This window comes from Pygocentrus nattereri, chromosome 5 (genome assembly GCF_015220715.1).
Source record: "Pygocentrus nattereri isolate fPygNat1 chromosome 5, fPygNat1.pri, whole genome shotgun sequence".
Lineage (NCBI taxonomy): Eukaryota > Metazoa > Chordata > Actinopteri > Characiformes > Serrasalmidae > Pygocentrus > Pygocentrus nattereri.
In genome coordinates this window covers 26,902,073-26,920,777 of record NC_051215.1, presented here as the reverse complement: position 1 = coordinate 26,920,777, position 18,705 = coordinate 26,902,073, and the positions used below count along the sequence as shown (strand labels likewise).

At 39.6% G+C, this 18,705-nt stretch overlaps 1 protein-coding gene across 2 annotated transcripts; it reads right to left on the bottom strand.

Annotated features, from left to right (window-relative positions):
* Window positions 1–1,122: 1,122 nt before the first annotated feature.
* On the bottom strand, window positions 1,123–16,744 carry LOC108425424 (prosaposin). 2 transcript variants are annotated; one of them, XM_017694061.2, is made up of 15 exons: window positions 16,586–16,744; window positions 11,245–11,378; window positions 11,079–11,153; window positions 10,864–10,989; window positions 10,262–10,450; window positions 10,026–10,169; window positions 9,072–9,128; window positions 8,735–8,740; window positions 5,322–5,474; window positions 5,080–5,172; window positions 4,675–4,858; window positions 4,205–4,368; window positions 3,569–3,649; window positions 3,313–3,420; window positions 1,123–2,003 (listed from the first exon to the last, which is right to left on the bottom strand). In XM_017694061.2, exons 1-15 carry the CDS (start codon window positions 16,617–16,619, stop codon window positions 1,968–1,970), a joined length of 1,584 nt encoding a protein of 527 aa, XP_017549550.1. In that variant the 5' UTR covers window positions 16,620–16,744; the 3' UTR covers window positions 1,123–1,967. The 2 variants fall into 2 exon arrangements, with proteins under 2 accessions (XP_017549550.1, XP_017549551.1); XM_017694062.2 differs by lacking the exon at window positions 8,735–8,740.
* Window positions 16,745–18,705: the final 1,961 nt, after the last annotated feature.

The following is an 18,705-nucleotide window of genomic DNA, read 5'->3' as shown; positions in this document are numbered from 1 at the left end:
GTAGAAGTCCTTACTCTAGACCTCAACTTGAGTAAAAGTACAAAAGTATTAGGCTTCAAATGTACTTAAGTAATGAAAAAAACTACTAAAAGATTAATTATGGCTCTGATGTCCTGTTGTCATTTTTATAACAAGACTCGCTTCATGAACTCATTTTAGGTGAAAACCCTCCAGCGTCTCTCTTGGTAAACCAGTCTTTTAATAGAATGTCATTAATTAGTGACGCTGACGTCTATTAAAATGATCATAAGCACAAAACACTGAAGGTAAACAGTTTCCATCAGGGAGAACCGAGTGGCTCTGAAATCACTTTTTACAGACAAGCAAAGTTTCAGTTTAAGATTACTTTGTAAATTAGATACAAGTTGAATAAAAACTGGCTTTGAACTCAGGATCACATATGAGTTTCCTTCACTATGTTTATCTGTAGGTCTCTGTTCATAAACAAACTAACCGAAACTAATTTACTATAAAATTAAAGTGTTTGTATAAATTCAGAAAAAAGATGCTTCAGTCACGACTACATATGTGTACATGTTTCTATATTGTGGTCTATTTACACAAAGTTAGGTTAGTTCCTCATTTAGGTCGACGTATGTGCTCCCGAAGTTTTATGCTGCTGCACTGATGTTGAACCGTGTGCTGCACTGGGTCGGTATGACCAACAGGTCAAAACAAGCTCAGAACAAAGTGACCGCTGTGCCTGATGTGTTCTTGCACTTCTTTTGTTTTGACATGTTATGTTTTTATACACAAAGAAACCAAAAGGAACGACAGATTTCTCTAAATGTAGTGGAGTAAAAAGTCAGATATTTGACTTTGAAATGTAGTGGAGTGAAAGTAAAAAGTCGCCCAAAATGGAAAAACTTAAAGTACAGATACATGAAAAAACTAACGAATTACATTTACTTATTTACTGTCCACCTCTGCATTATATATAAAAAAAAAAAAAAAAAAAAAAATTATATATATATATATATATATATATATATATATATATATATATATATATATATATATATATATATATATATATATATATATATATATATATATATATATATATATAAATAAAAAAAAAATAAAAAAAAAACACTGCATTAATACACCCAAACAATCAAAAACTGGTACTTGTTTTATTGTACATCTTTACTAAAATGGCATTTTAAAATTGATATAGGTCAATTTAATTTCCATAAAATTTTAGATTCCAAGAAATGGTTCAGCATTAACAATGAAGCAGACTGAGAAGCTCATGACTGTTTGGCAGACAAACATTTCAATCAAGAAGCAATGAGGGCCAATCAGTAAAGACAAAGTGGGTTTGATTAACATGACAGGTCACACAAACTTCTCTTGCTTTCAATTAAACAGATGTAAATAATATGATGAGAATCAGTGTAGGACTCGAATTTTACTCAAAACAAGTTCTAAATTCAGTTCACTGGCCTACAGTGCAGGGGCAGAGATTTAACACAACTTAAAATTGTGACTTTTCATTCAGTCTGGGGGGTCTGAGACCCCTCTGTTCCATCAAGGCACAAACTCCTCCTACCCCAGCACCCATTTACATGTACACAAGTTTATTTCCACAAGATACAACCTAAAACTCAGGGAAAAAAAAAAACAAAAAAACAAAATAAAAATACCAAAAAAACACCCACTGTTCTAGAACAAATGAAATCAGCAGTTGAAGCTAGGCTTAGTTCCAGTTTAGACACAGCTTCTTGTCAGTCAGACCCCTCCCACCAAACCCCCCGCCTCTTCCATAATAATTACACACCTCTCTTCCATAGTGCCCTGAAACCACTCGTTCAATTAGTTTTGGCAGCACTTCATTTTAAACCTGCATCATCTTTTAAAAAGGAAAAAGTAACAGGGAAGGGCTGATTTGTTTTAAAACAGGGAAAGCAGCACTACAGAAATTCTCCTTTAGATCCTCTGGTCAGTTTGGCCACTCGGGTCCTCTAACTCCAAACGTGACGTCTGCAGTGAGACACCGCCTGAAAGACATGAAGACACTCATGTAATGCATTCTAAACAACATTTTACTTTAAAAGAACAAAATATGGTCAAATGTATTTAGAGGAAGAGTCTGGCGATTGTATCCAGTTCCCTCCCTTATTCAACATACAGTTAATCAGCCAGGACATGTTTAGTGTCAGGGATGTGGTTCATTAGCTTTGCACTGAAGAGGCTGATACTACACCACTGCTAGTGTTTACAGCTGTGCAGTCTATACATGTCCATTTTCTAATTTAATTGCGACAAATTGTAAAGCAAGTGCCTTAGACCAGCAGTATGCATAATTGGTGGAGCGCAATAATCCATTACTAGTTTGTCATCATCATCAGAATTGTTCGTACCTGCAGATTAGCTATTAAATGTTTTTTGAGGACATACTCTGAAAGAGCTCATGTTTAGGACCCATGTGTCAAACGAGGCCCGATCCTATCCACAAACGTGTTGTAATGGGCTTCAGAAAATTAAAAGTGCTGCATTACAGTCCCCAGCATGCACTACAATGCAATGTGTGCTCCAACTCTCCAAACAACAATCTATGGGACAGCAGTTACACAGTTCTACACAATTTCACACTAGTCATATCACCAAACACACTAGGTGCATTTCAGCTGCAGTTTAACCAATGAGTCCCAAGTACAAATACATTTGCAGCAGAGAAAGGATGTCAGGTGTCTAATTCAAGTAAATAGGTAGGTTTAAAAGACTGAGCTCCTGGGGACATTTAAATTTCAGGGTCTACAATAAGTTCCTACATTTTATTTTGAATAAACAACAGCCAGTTCAGGTTATACTACATTAATAAAAAATGAAACAAAAAACATTTAAGACTTTTTAAATATGGTCCCTTTAGTGGTCGAGTGGGACACCCCTGGTTTAGGAGATGCATGGCTGCTGTGCTAAACCAGTCTGCATTTTATTCACTTTACCGTTTTGTAACCCTCTACACAAAAGGTCTTTAATTGTTCATTTCAGTGGATTTTGTTCAACTTTATACATTTTACAAGTGTCTGACATCACTCCTACATGTAATGTACTGGCATTAAAATCTGATTTGTACATGAAAGATACTGGATATTAGTGCAACCCTACTTCTTTCTTCATTAGCCTAAGAGCTACAAAGCAAAAAAAAAAAAAAAAAAAAAAAAAAAAAAAAAAAAAAAAAAAAAAAAAAAAAAAAACTGATGAAATTAGTAAGAGCAAATTTGCTTGACCAGAGCATGCATTTTGGTAAGACATCTGAATATGAATAATTTCAGAAAGCACTCAGAATTGTAGTGCAGTACTCACATTACAGCGGGTTGCGGTCTCCATGTTCTTGCACCAGAAGGCGGGCCCCCAGCTGCACTGCTCCATACCCAGCAGCTGCTGCACTACCTCAGGACACGCACCCAGCTTCTGCAGAACCAGATATCACAGAACAGTCACACAATTCCTTCATTTCATACCCTTAACGGTGAAGGATGTAGAAAAGGCCTGCTATTAGCTTATGGGTTTCAATTCATTCCGTGCCTTAAAAAGGTTCCATTTAGTCTTTAGATCTTACCATGCAGACAAAGTCAGGGTCGAGTGTCTGGAGCAGCAGCTGGATCAGCAAAGGCTCGTACTGCTCAACAAGCTGATCACACTGTAAAGAGAACACAATCAGCGATGCTGTCCACGAAGTTGGGTTCTTCACCATATACCAAAATGTAAGGTGGCTGTGAGGTGGTGCAACAATTTACAATGTGGTCCACAGGGAAATGCAAAATTTGAATAAACCAGCCAAAATAACTGAAAGGTATATTTAAAAAGGCATCTTAGGCCAAACCCATCACCCCTTGCCCTACCACTTAGCCCTTCCTCCTCTGTTTAGCACATTCATGCCTGGGGTAGGGCGTCCTGACTTTTGTTGAGACAGAGCTTTAGGGAGAAGTGTTGGGGCTACATGGCCCTCCAAACTGAGGTTATGACAGTTTGTTGGAGATAAAAATAAGAAATGGGACTGGCCCTTAAATGTTACCTAGAAGACACTGTGCAGAAAATAAATGTGCAGACTACTGTACATTAAAAACACACATGCAAAAGTTCAGGCATGTGTGCTTTGGCATTACTCCCTCTGTAGCTGGGCTTCTACAGCTCAAACCCCCCCCCCCCCCCCCCCCCCCTTAAGCAAGCTTAAATAACTCAAAGCTTGACCCACCTGAGTCTTGAATTCGTCAGGCAGGAAGTTGCAGACTTTCTTGACTGCCTCCTCAATCTCTGCTTCAGTGGCGTTCTGCTCCAGGATGCCATCCACGTAGCGCACAGCCATCTTGCACACATCACAGAACCCACCAGCCTCAAACTTTGCTTTCTCCAGCATAGCTGAGGAAGAACAACTAAGATTATGGCAACGCAAATAAAAAAGGGCAGAAGGCCCAAGAAAATAAACTGAGGTCTGCAGCACTGATGTGAGTCAAGTTAAACTCAATTATTTACCTCAAAACTGCAGCACAGATCACCCAAAATACATTCACCTTTGCTGTTCAATACATTCACATTTTTTAGTACAAACTGACTTAATCAGGGCACAGCTAGGTCCATGCAGAGGTTTGTAACTGTGGTATTTCACACTGCACAGAGGAAAAGCACCATTAGGTTTGATAAAAACGTTTACTGAAACACACTCACGGATGAAAGCGCGGTTGGCTCCCGCACACAGGCCCAGCACACTGCAGATGGTCTTTGGATCAGCCTCCTGCACCAGCAGCTCGATAATTGCTTGGCCATAGGTCTCAATCAGGTCCTTGCACTGAGCAGTAAGTGTGGAGGGAAGAATGTTGCACACTTTTTCCACAGCCTGCACCACTTCCTCCTACAAAACCACAGTAAAGGGTCAGCACCATAAACTGGCAAACGGGTCAAGGTCTCTTGACAAATCAGTTTTAACTCAAAAGCAATGTAAGGTAGCATCAAGTCTTCAGAACTTGATGTTCTCAGCTGTAAAAAAAAAATACCCTGAAACAAGCATTCTAAGTTAACAATAACACTAAATCAGGAAGTTTTTACCACACATCACAGAGCAGTCTGTTATACCTCAGTGGTATGGTCCTGGATCATGTCCTCCAGCTCCTTCATCACAAACTCACAGATGGCACACTGAGGGGATTCACGTGCACGCACCATCTTCTGCAGGGCCATAGACACAAACAACCACTCAGCAAGATGTACTGTACTTTATAAATGGCTAGTTTTTAAATACTTGGGCAGGTTAAACAACAAAACACATCAACTGGTGTGGTCTCAACTGAAGTAAAGGATTGAGTGGGCAGCTTTACCTTGGCAGGCTTGATGGAGGCAGCCTCTACCACTTTGGCAGCAGGGAAGGTTTTCATAGCACGAATGGTTTTTGCAGCTACCAGAGTCTGCATGGGCACAGACTTGGGGCTGGAGTCACAGAAGCCAGCACGGCAGCAGATATCTTTGGGTTGCTGCAGGGAGGTGAGAGTGTATATATAAGACTTGATGGTAAGGATGACCACCAAATATGGGCCAATGAAAAAGGGTTTTCACACATGCAGTATTTGAAGTCCAGGGCCCAGTATGCCCAAACCTCTGCAGCCTGACAAACTTCAACACACTGGAGAGTGAGCATTGTAAATGAAAGTGATACACCTTTTTGCAAAAACAAGCATGTTAAGAGGGTTTCAGGGCTGAATGCAAATTGTGAGCATGTAGTACTGGTGCTAGCATAGTTGCACGTGTTGAAGCACCATAGAAGTGAAAGTGATACTTCAAAAAGTAACATGTAAAAGTGAATGTTCATTTTGCTACATTGTGGAGTTTATTTTCTCTACAAAAATTCAGATTAGCATGTAAATAGCATTAACATAAAAAAAACCCACCACAACCCCAAGAGAGACAACCTAAGCATGAACCCACACCAGCAGGATTTTGCATATGACTGATGCCACCAATTTTATGCAATAAAATGCGTGTTAATTTCAACAGTTAATCCTAAAGAGGAATATAAGCTAAAGATATATGGATTCATTCTATAGTGCTGAATTACCCAATAAACTACAAATGCCATACAAACAATAGAACTTGCAGTATGAATAATTGCTTGGGCAGTGGCAAATATTAGTTCACAAAGCCACTTACTGGCTATAATAACTACAATGAATACTAGGACTTGACAAGTTATCTGAAAGGATATTCTTCACAAAGTACTTGCACACGTGACTGATCTCTTCGTATTCATACAGATTCATTTATCCTGATGCATGAGAACCTTGTCGAGCCTTGTACATCCCTGGGTTTGGATAACCAGGACCTAACCGGTCTTGATGCATCCATTTGAGTCTTTTGTAACAGGTCTTGCAATGCTCATCTGACTCCACCAAGCACCCAGGTGCAGCTACAGCTTGTGCCCAGTGAGGGCCGCAGCACACGACCAGTCTTTACTACAGCCAGGCATGCAACCGCCAAACAGCACCAGTCATGCAAACATACTTCAGCCAGTTTTAATGAATGTTGTATGGAGGGAGACAATGAGATTCAAGTAATACAAAAAAGAGCCCAACTCCAGTCCTCAGGAGTCACAGGTTTGCAATTAGATGCTTTCTCTACTTAAACCAAACTGACCATAATATTTTAACGGTATAAATTCGGCTGTACTTCTGGCTTGAGTGTAATGAAAACAAAGACCTTTTGCAGATAAGATCAGACTCTCCAGCCTAGAAACTTATATTGATAAGCTAGTCAATAGCTATGTTTACATGCAAAGTTTTTTGCCAAGCCGACTGAATACAATCGGATTACAGATTAGGATCCAGGTGTTTATATGCTCACTCTATTCAACAATGACAAATCTTCGTTTAAACGCCCACAAGTAATCCGATGCAAAATGATACATATGCATGGAGCAGCGCTTAGAGTGAACGTTACCATGACGGCGAACATCACGTGAGGTCCAGTCTTTTAATAGCTTTAAACTGATGTCAGACTCAAAAACGTCCTTCACATGCACTTATAAAGGAAGAGGTCATGCTCTGAGACACATAAGATGGACATCCGTCCCACCACCGTCTTTCAAAGCTTGGAGCATAAACTTCATCTCCTCTGCAGACCAGTTTCTGCTCTGCCATGTTGAATGTTATAAACCTTTCGCCGCGCATGCGCAGAACGTTCTTACACCTTCCGATTGGAGTGTAATCGGATTCAGGCGTTTACACGACTATTATTCTTCTATTTAATGGATTACTTAGAGGTTTACCCACCTCGTTCAATCAGATAGAAACTGTATTCCGATTGGCCTCAACCAGATTAGTCTATTCCAATTGAGCCGTTTACATGTACGAATTCTATTCCGATTGAGCTATTAGTCAGATTATTAACGGATTATCAGGCTGCATGTAATCATGGCTGTCACAAGGCCCAATCCCATTTCTTCTTTTTACCCCTACCCCTTGGAACTGAGTTACAAGGGGTAGTAGTTTAAATCATCCCCTATGAAATGGGACAACCCTCAATTTTTTTTTTTTTTTTTTTTTTTTTTTTTTAAATAAATAAGTACTACATTAACAGGCTATTAGCGGTTCTCTGCAGGCGACCTGGCCCGTCTTCAGTGATTGTAGAAGAGGGAAAAGTTCAGCAACCTCACTGCTGGGCCTTCAAAGAGGGGCTATAAGAATTATTTATTAAATTGCACAACGCTAATTCTTTGGTGATCGGTTACCAGACTCTTGTTCTAATTTTTCTTCAAGTGTCAGTACTGCTGGACTATTTAAGGTGGAACAGGAAAGTTAGCTAGTGAACTACTGAGATATTAGCATACTATTAACTATTTTTAAGCTTGTTATGGGGAAAAAAAAAAAAAAAAAAAAAAAAAAAAAAAAAACTACTATAATTAATTGAAACAATATTAAACTAAGATAACAATGGTTAATGTCATTTTTTTAAACAGAGAAAATTAATATTTGTAGGTTTCTCCGGTCGCTCGCGCAGTTGTCTAGCTGGTTTTTTCTTTTTGCTCATAACACTTTGAAAAACCTCCGTTTGGAGGGCCATGTGTCCAACACTTCGCCCTGCCCGTATATTTCAACAAAATATCGGGACACCACCCCTAGCCGTGGATGTGCAAAATGGAAGGCTAAGGGGTGAACTGGGATTGGGCTCGCTGCTATACAAGTATAAGCAATATTACCCGGCACTAGATCAAGAAACAAAACAGCACTGCCTCTCATATTTACAGCGATCGTATATTTCATTGCCTCCTCATTTCAGATAGACATTTAGAAATAAACTATGAAAAGTCTAAATACTAATAAAATTAAATGACAATGCTGAGGGCTACCAGAACTTGAGTTGGGCTCCCATTAGACATTCTAGATCATGTGTTCAATGATCAATTGATTTAATAGTAGCAGGGGAGAAAGCCAAATAGAACTACAAGATGAGTAAATGACAGAGCTGAAGGATTATTCTGTGGACTGAAAGGATATCTTTTAGGCGGCCAGTGGCAAAATATGTATGAACAATATAAATAATAAAATGGTCAGTTAATCAAACAAAAACATACCAATCCAAAACGTGTGTGAGTAACAGTGAATATAGTGTGAGTAACTACTCTACACAACAGCACAGGTTAGCAACGGTCATCAAAATTAGACATAGCACAGGCAAGTAGCTCCACATACAAAACAAAAGAACTAAGGGTGAGACTAGCAGATCAACACAAGAGACCTACCTGCTCCTGTAGACCAAAGTAAAATGAAAGAGATAAGACAGAGAGAGAGAGTGATGAGTGGGGGAGAAGGAATAAAATAAAAGAGAATACAAGTGATTAGAAAAGTGCATGGAATCAGCAGACAGGCAAAGTGGCCATAAGACTGGACATGGGCTTACTGGAGGAAAGAAAAACAAAGCCAGTTTGGCTCAGGGGTCAAGCCAAGCTCTATATTTGAAACATTTGTCACAGCTCAAATATACCATCTGGACCAAAATGAACCATTACACAATGAAGATATGGATATTCACACTCAAGTGTGTGAATCTGCAAACACCACAAGTCAAAAGGTACTTACCATAGACATGAGCTGCTGAAGAATGAGAGGTGCATACTGGCTAATATACTGCTTACACTGTGGAAAACAGAACAGTGAAGATATAGTAACTGCTGTAACTATGTACTATAATTCAAAACACTCCTAAATCAAAAGAAAATATGGGCTAGTGGAGCCATGTGGGGTATACAAAGTAGTCCTGGGTTACAGGGTTTTAATTGTTTTAAAGGGGCTTTAACCAAATTGTCCTTACTTTAAGAGTTTGACATAGTATATGAACACTAACACCATTCCCTCCCCAGGCCATTCAGACTGTATATTCAAACTAAAGTTAACTTGAATTAATTTATTTTGGTATGTTGACTTTTAGCCCAGACTGATTTCTGAATGGCAGACAATCAGAACAGAGCTCATTTACATACATTTTTAAAAAAGTCACAGTAAAAAAAAAATTTAAATAAAACATAGAAGTTGGAATATAGTAATAAAAATTAATGACTACGTTTGTGCACAACCTATACATATTTTTCCATCTGCAGTAAAAAAAAAAAAAAAGTTCATGATGTGTGTCCTTAAATTCTGCTTAGTCTTTGGGGAACTAAGTCTAGCTCACATGGCAAGCTCCAGTCCTGGCAGGCCAAGAACACTGCCAACTTCAGCACACTACCTCTCTAACACACGACTAGTAGTGTGTATGAATAGAAGCCTTAACCAACAAAAGGCAACTGTCCAAGTTATTTTTCTTTTATAAAAAATGTGTTTGTTTTTTTTTTTGCTTAAATGTTTCTTTGCTTCTAGAATGTTCTGCTATTCTAGATACAATATTACCCCACTCTTCATTTTTTTTCTCTAAATAAAAACAAACAAAACAAGAATTTAGAAGTATAGGGTGCTTTTTAAACTATGCGTGCTTTATGGCTCATGTTTAGGCTGCAGAGTTTTTATGCTATCTATGCTTACAGTGATTATTCTTACCATTTCGGCAAGGCCAGACCCCAGCAGGTCACACTGGGCCTCGATCTGCGCAATCAGAGAGTTGACAAAGGTGACGTTCTTCTTGGCCTCCGCCTGAGCATCAGTGACGAACTTCACACAGTCGTCACACACAACATCACTTGTCTGCAGAGAAACAGGCCGTGGCTAGTTAATCCAAAGCGACAACACACGACAAGGCCCTTGTTTTAATACAGGATGAATGGAAGTGACCACACCTGTTTGGGGGTCTCCTCCACTTTCTTGGCAGTCTCCTGGGGGTAGAGGAGCTGAGGGACATTAAGCAGCAAGGGGTTGACCCTCTGGGTCAGATCCACCTGAGGAATCTCATTGGACACAAGCTGAGCAAGAGCCTCCTCCTGGGACACACACAGGCCGAGGGCACCGCACACCACACCTGGGTCCTCCTGCGGAGACAAACAAAGCAGCATCTTAGAGCCGGACCCACAGACAAATTTCTCTAAATCTATACATGCATCTCAATTCTTATAACTTAGTGGTTTCTACATAACTCTGATCAGGACTCAATATTTATGAAACAAGGCCAGTCACATGTTTACGAAGACGGCAAGCTCATCATACAAAGAGCAGCTTGTTCGTCTGCACACCAGCACAGTCAAAGCCATCTATTTACTGAATTTCTTCTACAAAGCAATCAGCTCTGGTTAGAAGAACTCTATTGTAAGAAGCATACTTGATAGAAGACCTCCAAGTCTTAATCTCAGAGACTTTTAAAGTATTTGGTCTGCAGCTCTGTCAGCACGTCATGTGTTTAATCAGAACTGGCTCTGAAGTACTGTCCTCATTTAGTTCAGCTTACCAGCTCTCCTTTAATGATGCCCATGAGGATGGGGTAATAATTGTCCACCATCTCTTTGCACTCAGCTGCCAAGCTCTCATCTGGGATCAACTGACATGCTTTCTCCATGTAGCCAAGAATCTCAGCCTAGGCAGCATACACACATGAAAAATCATAGCAATTTAGACATTAAAAAATATGTACATTTTAACAAGAAGCAGTTTCCCAGTACTGACCTCAGTGGAATTGTCCTTAAGAAGCTGTTCCACCACAACCAGCACCTCTTTGCACAGATCACATGGCACAGATTTCTAAGAAATAAATGAACAAATTATATGTTTAAACCCAGCAAAACATTAGCACGTTCATAAAACATCACGCAATAACACTGAATTGACTAACCATCTGAGGCTGGTTCCACACGTTTTGCTGGCAGTGGGAAACGGCACCACAAAGGGAGGCAGTCTTAACATTTTTGCACCAGTAGGGGGGGCCACGAGCACACTGCTCAGTTCCCAGTAGAGGGGTAGCCACAGCTGAAAGAGAAAATGAAAAATAAGCTTGACCATCTTTAGTCACGATCGCTCATTCATCACAGGCCATGGAGGAGCGTGCTACTCCTAGAGGACGCACAACAATTCTGACAGAGCCAAGACGCCATAGAAAAACTTAAGTGCCACAGCCAGATACCCAGTCAAACTATTCTATTCTGCAGCACCTGTCCTCCACCTCAGGCACTCAAGAGCATCTCTGGCAAAAAAACACAACAAAAAGCTGCCATTACATTCAATACTGGTTTATCAAGCAAAACAAAAATGTGTTAGCTCGCTTTCTCAATCCGATTACAGCCCTAAAGCCAGGCCTGGAGAATCTGACCACAATGAGGGAAGCAGAGAAAGCCTTCTTTTGAAAAGCAGAAATAAGAGGTTCAGAGAAGAGAAGAGGCAGAACACAGAAATACATGATAAGGAAATGAACCCAACAGTCCAACTACAGTTCTCAGCACTGAATGACAAACCACAAAAAATCCCCTCAATACTTCCTAATCCAAAAGTTTCAAACATCTAACCAGACAGACTCGTCTGTTAATTGGAAATCTGAAACTAGGAACACAGAACAAGGAAACCACATTTTATTCTTTAAAAGTTACAAATCACAAGAAGTTAAAATGGCAGAGTGAAAATGCATGAGTGAACGTGATTGCAAAGATTAGGATCAGAAATCCACCACAGCTAATGTTTTTCCTCTTCTTGGAAACAAGTCTTGTGGTGCTAAAGGGCATTCAATAATCCCATATCTACACGTCACGTGTCATCTGACCCAGGACGATAAATTTGACAAATAGGACCAAAAAAAAAAAAAAAAGAAAAAAAAAAAAAAAAGAAAAAAAAAAAAAAAAAAAAAAAAAAGAGAACTTTGAGCAACCTGCTTTTCCCAGATAAGCCCTGCCCACAGCTGGATCACAAGACCACCTGATTCCTCACCTCTGCATTTTGTCTGACTGACTAGTCAGTGAAACAAGGAACTGGGAGAAGAAAGGATATGAATACAGCACAGCTCCAATCTAGGTGACAAAGTTCACTTGCCTTGCGAGATTGCTGCATGTTGATGTTTGACGCTTAACAGCTACCAATTGAAACACAGTGAGTGACTCAGTCACATGATCTGCAAAGCCAGCCGCATGACTAAAGATGGAAACACAGCAGCCTCCCATGCTGGACATGTAATGGCAACACAAAGATGAGACGCTTCCTCTTAAACATCAGCTACTTCAAGCAAGATGTAGTCATTAACACAGAAGACTTTCACTTCAGTAAAGTTAAAAAAAAAAAAAAAAAAAAAAAAAAAGACTACAAAGCATCCTGACCTCATGATCTCACACTGCAAAGCCGACACTGCATGAAGAATAGTGGTCATTCTATGAATCACATGATCCAAATGTAATACATTGTTTGCAAACCTCGCTGTAGTAAACCTCAGCACTTATTAACTGCCTCCAGCCCCCTACTGCTTCCCAGCTTTGCTGTTGGAAGTTAGGCAACAATATGGCCAAATGCAAGGCTTTGAAATATGCTTAAGGATAAAGCTGCATTCATGACAGCTGGGAGCTTGAAACTGTCCATCTCAGAATGGACTACCCCTCACCTAAATGTGCTTGTGCAATGTTTCATCAGGAGATGACTTTTTCCACAGGGCTGTAAAACACAGCAAAACATTTTGCATGTTTTCACTGCTGTCAGAACAAAACCCTCAATCTCCATGTGTGTCTTTTAGTTTTTAAGATATGCCTGTTATCCTTTAGACATTGTTTAAATTTCCTGATGAATGCACCAAAGGAAAAGGTCCAAAATGCCTTGGAATAAAGTCTGGTTCCATTGGCTTACATTAAAAGCACAGCAGATTTTTTTTCCTTCTCCTGTAAAATTTCCATTTTAGAGATAATGTTTTGTTCCATCAACAGCAATGATATACTTTGCTACTAAAAACTAGTGCCCAAACAGGAGCACATCTCCAAGAAGGCATTGTTAATGTGGCAGCTGAGAAGAAAACGATAAGGTCAGTGCTCTGGTGTAGCATTTCTGCTAGCTACTCGATCTGAAATCAGCTAGGTCCAGAAACATAACATGGTTGAATGAATAGCTGTTCTTTAACTCTTACAGATACCCGAATATCAAAATTAGTCAGAATGCATATCTACTGCATACTGCTTACCATTATTGGGCAGAATCAGTATGCAAGCAGTAAGTACTTGGCCATTACAAACCACAGAAATCACTTTTCTTCATTCTAATTGGGAACACCCGTATTGTGAACAAAAACAAACCATACGTTGGGAGGATTATTAGTCCTGGCAAGTAAAGTTTCTGTAATGGCAATGTTGGAGACATGTGAAGGCTTTCCACGCCATAACTGATTAAATCAAGATGGTTTTGGCTTTCAAAAAGCATTGACATTCTCACTTCTGCTCATCTTCCCCTAGCTACCAAAACACTCATTTGCATATGTTCAAGCTGTGTAGGCTAAAAGCAGTCACTCAAAGTGGGTCATACAGCGCACAGCACGACTATGTTATCAAATGAAAAGAGCTTTATATGAAGACAAATTACACCTGTTGACAGAAACCTTATCGAGACAAGCTATAAAAGTCCTGTGATCGCTTGTAACACTTTTAAACAGTAAAACAGAGCAAATGTTGTAACAAGCATTCTCTAAAACAATGACCAAACAGAGCAACCAGTAATCAAACTAAATCTGTACCCCTGCTGAGACTTAGCTGAGCCTTATTCTTTGCGCAAGAGGAAGCTTTGACTGTCCCCAAGAACTGACCTTCAGTATCTAAACGTGAGAAACAAGAATCAACTTACACAACAAACTAACACACTGAAACCGAGACAGTCAGCAGTTCCCTACTGGGGAATAACTGGATCAACTGTTTGAGGATTTGAATATAGAGGAGGTGATCAGGTTTGAGGTCCACATGAAAAAGGGAATGACCAGAGGGTTTACTTTAACTTATCAAGTTGACAGGTCGCCATGACACAGTAGATGTAAAACGTGATTGAAGAGCAGCCATATATATATATATATATATATATATATATATATATATATATATATATATATATATATATATATATATATATATATATATATTTATATATATATTTATATATATATATATATATATATATATATATATATATATATTTATTTATTTATTAACTGACATGCATGACCCTTCGTTTGAGCCACATACACTCTCAGAAAAAGGTAGTTAACTGTCACAGGGGTGGCATCAATAAGGGTACATCTCCATCCTTTCAGTCGTGGAACATAACTGTACTGTAATCCATTGAAATGATATTTTCTAAGCTGTACTGACTCCACACACCCCATCTCGTCTCCAGACTTTCATGTTACGGTTTTAAAAGATCAGGTTATTAAATGATATAAAATACATACTTTTCACCTGGGAAAACTTAAGGTACACAACTGGACCTTGAATCCACTGTTGAATTTACTTTGGATAAAAATGTAATAAGTACTTGTACAGAACCTTCATTTCTAACAGAACATAACATGAGAAAACTAAAAGCTTAGAATCAAAACTGCAGTTAGTTCAAAGCCTGTGTGAAATAAATTATGTTCACTCACACCCGACTACGAAAAAAAATCTGACTTTTGTTTAAAAAAAAAAAAAAAAAAAAAAAAAAAAAAAAAAAAAAAAACACACACATCACAACTACAAAAACCAAACTCATGACCAAAAGCTGAAGTGAAAACTGTGGGTGCAAAGAGAAGTTCAAAGAAAGACCACAAATGGGGATGTCCAGCTACTTTCAGAAGAAAAAAAAAAAAGAAGGGAACCATCTTTGAAGATAATCACGGTACACTTTTCACGGTTTTCTGCACAGTGAAATGATTCCTCAGACTGCTGGAAGAAGTGTTGTATATGATTCTACATAGAACCTTTTTGAAAGTGGCTCTATATATCACCAAAAAGGGCTCTTCTACTGTTACAGGCCAGACATCCCATCAGAAGAACCTGTTAGTGCTATATAGCACCATTTTCAAAGAGTCATCATATGCAACACATTCTCCATCAATCTGAAGAACCATTTTACCATGCAAACGGTTAACTGACTGTTCATTGTACTATAAAGAACCTCTGAAGAACCATCTTTAAGACCGCCGCATGTTCATGTCTTTATAAACAATAAAATAAGGGAATTTGAAATTACTTCAGCACCAGTACAGAACTTCACAGGTAACGGGAAAACTTACTAAAAAGCCACACGTCCGACTAGAGGCGTTTCAAGGAAGAGCTTATGATGACGACATTAGCCAAACTACCAAGTTTGATGAGTCATGGGGCAAAAACTACTTTAGCTGACAGTTTCTATGACCGAAACTCACCTCTAAACCTCCCGAAGCAGCACAAAACACGATACTGGCGAGACAGCCAGCTCTCCTACTGGCTGAGAAAGGCCTGGTCGCTACGTTAGGTTAACCAGGTTAGCTGTTAGCCAAGTTACGTTAATCTATCAGGACCTGACAGGAATGAGAAACTAAGGACAACGCAGTTGGCTCGGCTAGCTAACTGACGCTTACAATCTCAGCAGTTGGACAGCGAGATATAGACAAGTCTAACCAAGCCATGCTAAACAGGAGACATGTCTCACAAAAGGAAAAATTAACGCGAAACTGCCCCGCGATGAAGCGTAAACAAAACAGTCTATGTGCGCGTAATGAGCCAGCTAACGCTAGCTAGCTGGCTAATTGAAACTCGGGATGGGCGACGTAGCGTAAGCAAAACAAGCGAACTGTACCTTAAATTTTATTAAATTCCTACCAAATTCTGTTAAAATACGCTCTGTAGCTGGCGTTGCCGTTTAGCCACATCAGTAGGAGCTAAACCTGAGCGTGACGTTACTTGTTTACCAAAAACATGCTAAGTTACGATAGCGACGAGGCAGAAGTCGGCTTCCTATTCGCCATATGCTTGTTCGAAATTTTCCCGTTCCACCTTAAACGGTGCATCTATTAACTTACACCGTTACAAAGAATGTAACTGCTGCGCCGTTTAAGATGGAACGGGAACGTTCCAAGTAGAAAACTGCCGGATAGGAAGCCGACCTGGTTGCTATGCTAACGTCAGGTGATCTAACGTTACACTGAAACGTCGCAGCCACAAATCGCGTGTTGAAACACGGAGAGCGGCAGCGACTGCAAAATATATTACCGGTGGAGACAAAAAGGAGCGTGAGAAGCATCATGACTTCACTCCTGCTCCTTTTTCGTGTTGCTTTTTAGGGAGTTCGGCGCTCACGTCCTCGGTCCGTCTGGCCTCCTGTTGGCGGCGTGTCGGTGCTGCAGTGCGGCGCTCTCCCCTCCGTCAGTCGGTTTAAGCGGTTGGAGAGTCAGGTGACCGATGAGACCTGAGACACGTGACGGGCTGTTTTGGGCGAGAGAAAGAGCCCAAACAGGCAGAAGCGAGCAACTACGCGGATATCGGGTTAGTTAGTCCGACGCCGCCTGTTTTGAGCGAGTGGAACTGTTTAGTGTTGATCTGTTTCACGCTGAAGAGCGGAGCAGACTTTCAGGACAGACTGAATCACTTCGGTTCCAGTAAAACCCCGCGGAGCGTTGCTATATAAAAACAATGCATTGTTTTTACTTCGGCGCCTTACTAAGTCGTGGCCACACATTAGGATCTCATTCCCACGCGTTAACACAGCGCGACCACGACTTTTAGAGGCGTGGGAACGAGATAAGTAAGCTGTTAGTAAGGCGTTCGAACAAGATCACGCCTTATTAATCTGTAGTCAACGCTTGATTTTCTTTTTTTGTGGTGGCCACGAATTATTTTTTTATTAATGCTTGATGTCAACAGCAGGGCTCTGTAAAAACCTGAAAAGATCAAATTTGAATACTTGTTTACCAAATAATTGGAAATATTATTTATTCTTTTTTCATAAAGAATATTAAGTATCGGGAGGCCTTTTGACACTTTTTGTAAAATACTCAATAAGAATGGCTCTTCAGAGAGTAAGTAAAGGCTTTGGTTTTATCTAGAACTATAGGAACTCTAAAGAGCAATTTGGACGCTTAAACGATTCTTTGCACGGTGAAATGGTTTTTCAGATTGATGGAAAAAATGTGTTTTATTTTGAATTTGTTTTTTTTTTTTTTTTTAATGGTTCTATATAGCACCAAAAAGGGCCCTTCTGTTGTGGCAAGTCTGATGTCAATAGCAGAATCATTTTCAAAAAGGTTTCTTCATAGAACCATATATGATAGTCTCCATCAGTCTGAGCAGCCATTTCAACATGTAAAGAACCATTGAACATAAACAGTTGCAACCAGAGAACTTATGGTTCTAAATAGAATTTAGAAATTCTAATAGAATAGAAATTCTAAATAGAACTATTTACTACTATTACTACAACTACTTCTACTACAACTACTACTTCTATTATGTTTTGTACAATATCTGTGATTTCAATCTTTAAATGCATAAAAAGAAATGACTGAATTGTAATTATAACAGCATCTTTCTAATTGAAACTGCACTGTATAGATGGTAAATCAAACCATATAAATAAATACATTGTGACACTGACCAACCACTGCCATGGCTAAGTTAGCAAAAGAGTGCATTGACAAAAGTGAAGAGCAAACATTGTATTTTCATATTCAATATTTTCTTCATTTTCAAAAGTTTGGTTGCCCCTGGAGTCAAATGACAAGCTTTTGTAGATTTTTACACCAATACACCAATATGGCATAACATTATGACCACCTCCTTGTTTCTACGCTCATTGTCTATTTTATCAGCTCCACTTACTCTATAGCTGCACTTTGTAGTTCTACAGTTACAGACTGTAGTCCATCTGTTTCTCTGATACTTCGTTAGCCCCATTTTACCCTGTTCTTTAGTGGCCAGGACCCCCATGGACTCTCACAGAGCAGGTACTATTTGGGTGGTGGATCAGGAGATCATCAGGAGATCGTAGCCAGGTGTTCAAGAGAGCACAATTGTTCTCAATCTCTCTTGGTGGGTAGGATGGTCTTCTTTAAGGTCTCTGGACCTTAAAACCACTGTTGTACCTTTGAAGGAACATTTACATTGGTTGTACCTTGAGCAAAAAATGTACCTGCACAGAACCTTCATTTTATACACAACAGTGTATGTCTACAGTTCACAGGACCGCGCAAGTCAGTGTTTCTCAGCCCTGGTCCTGGAGGCCCACTGCCCTGCACATTTCATGCTTTCCCTGCTCCCAACACACCTCAGCCCATTAACAAACTCATTACTGAGCTGTGGTTGGCGTATTGAGGAAAGTGCAGGATAGTGGGCTC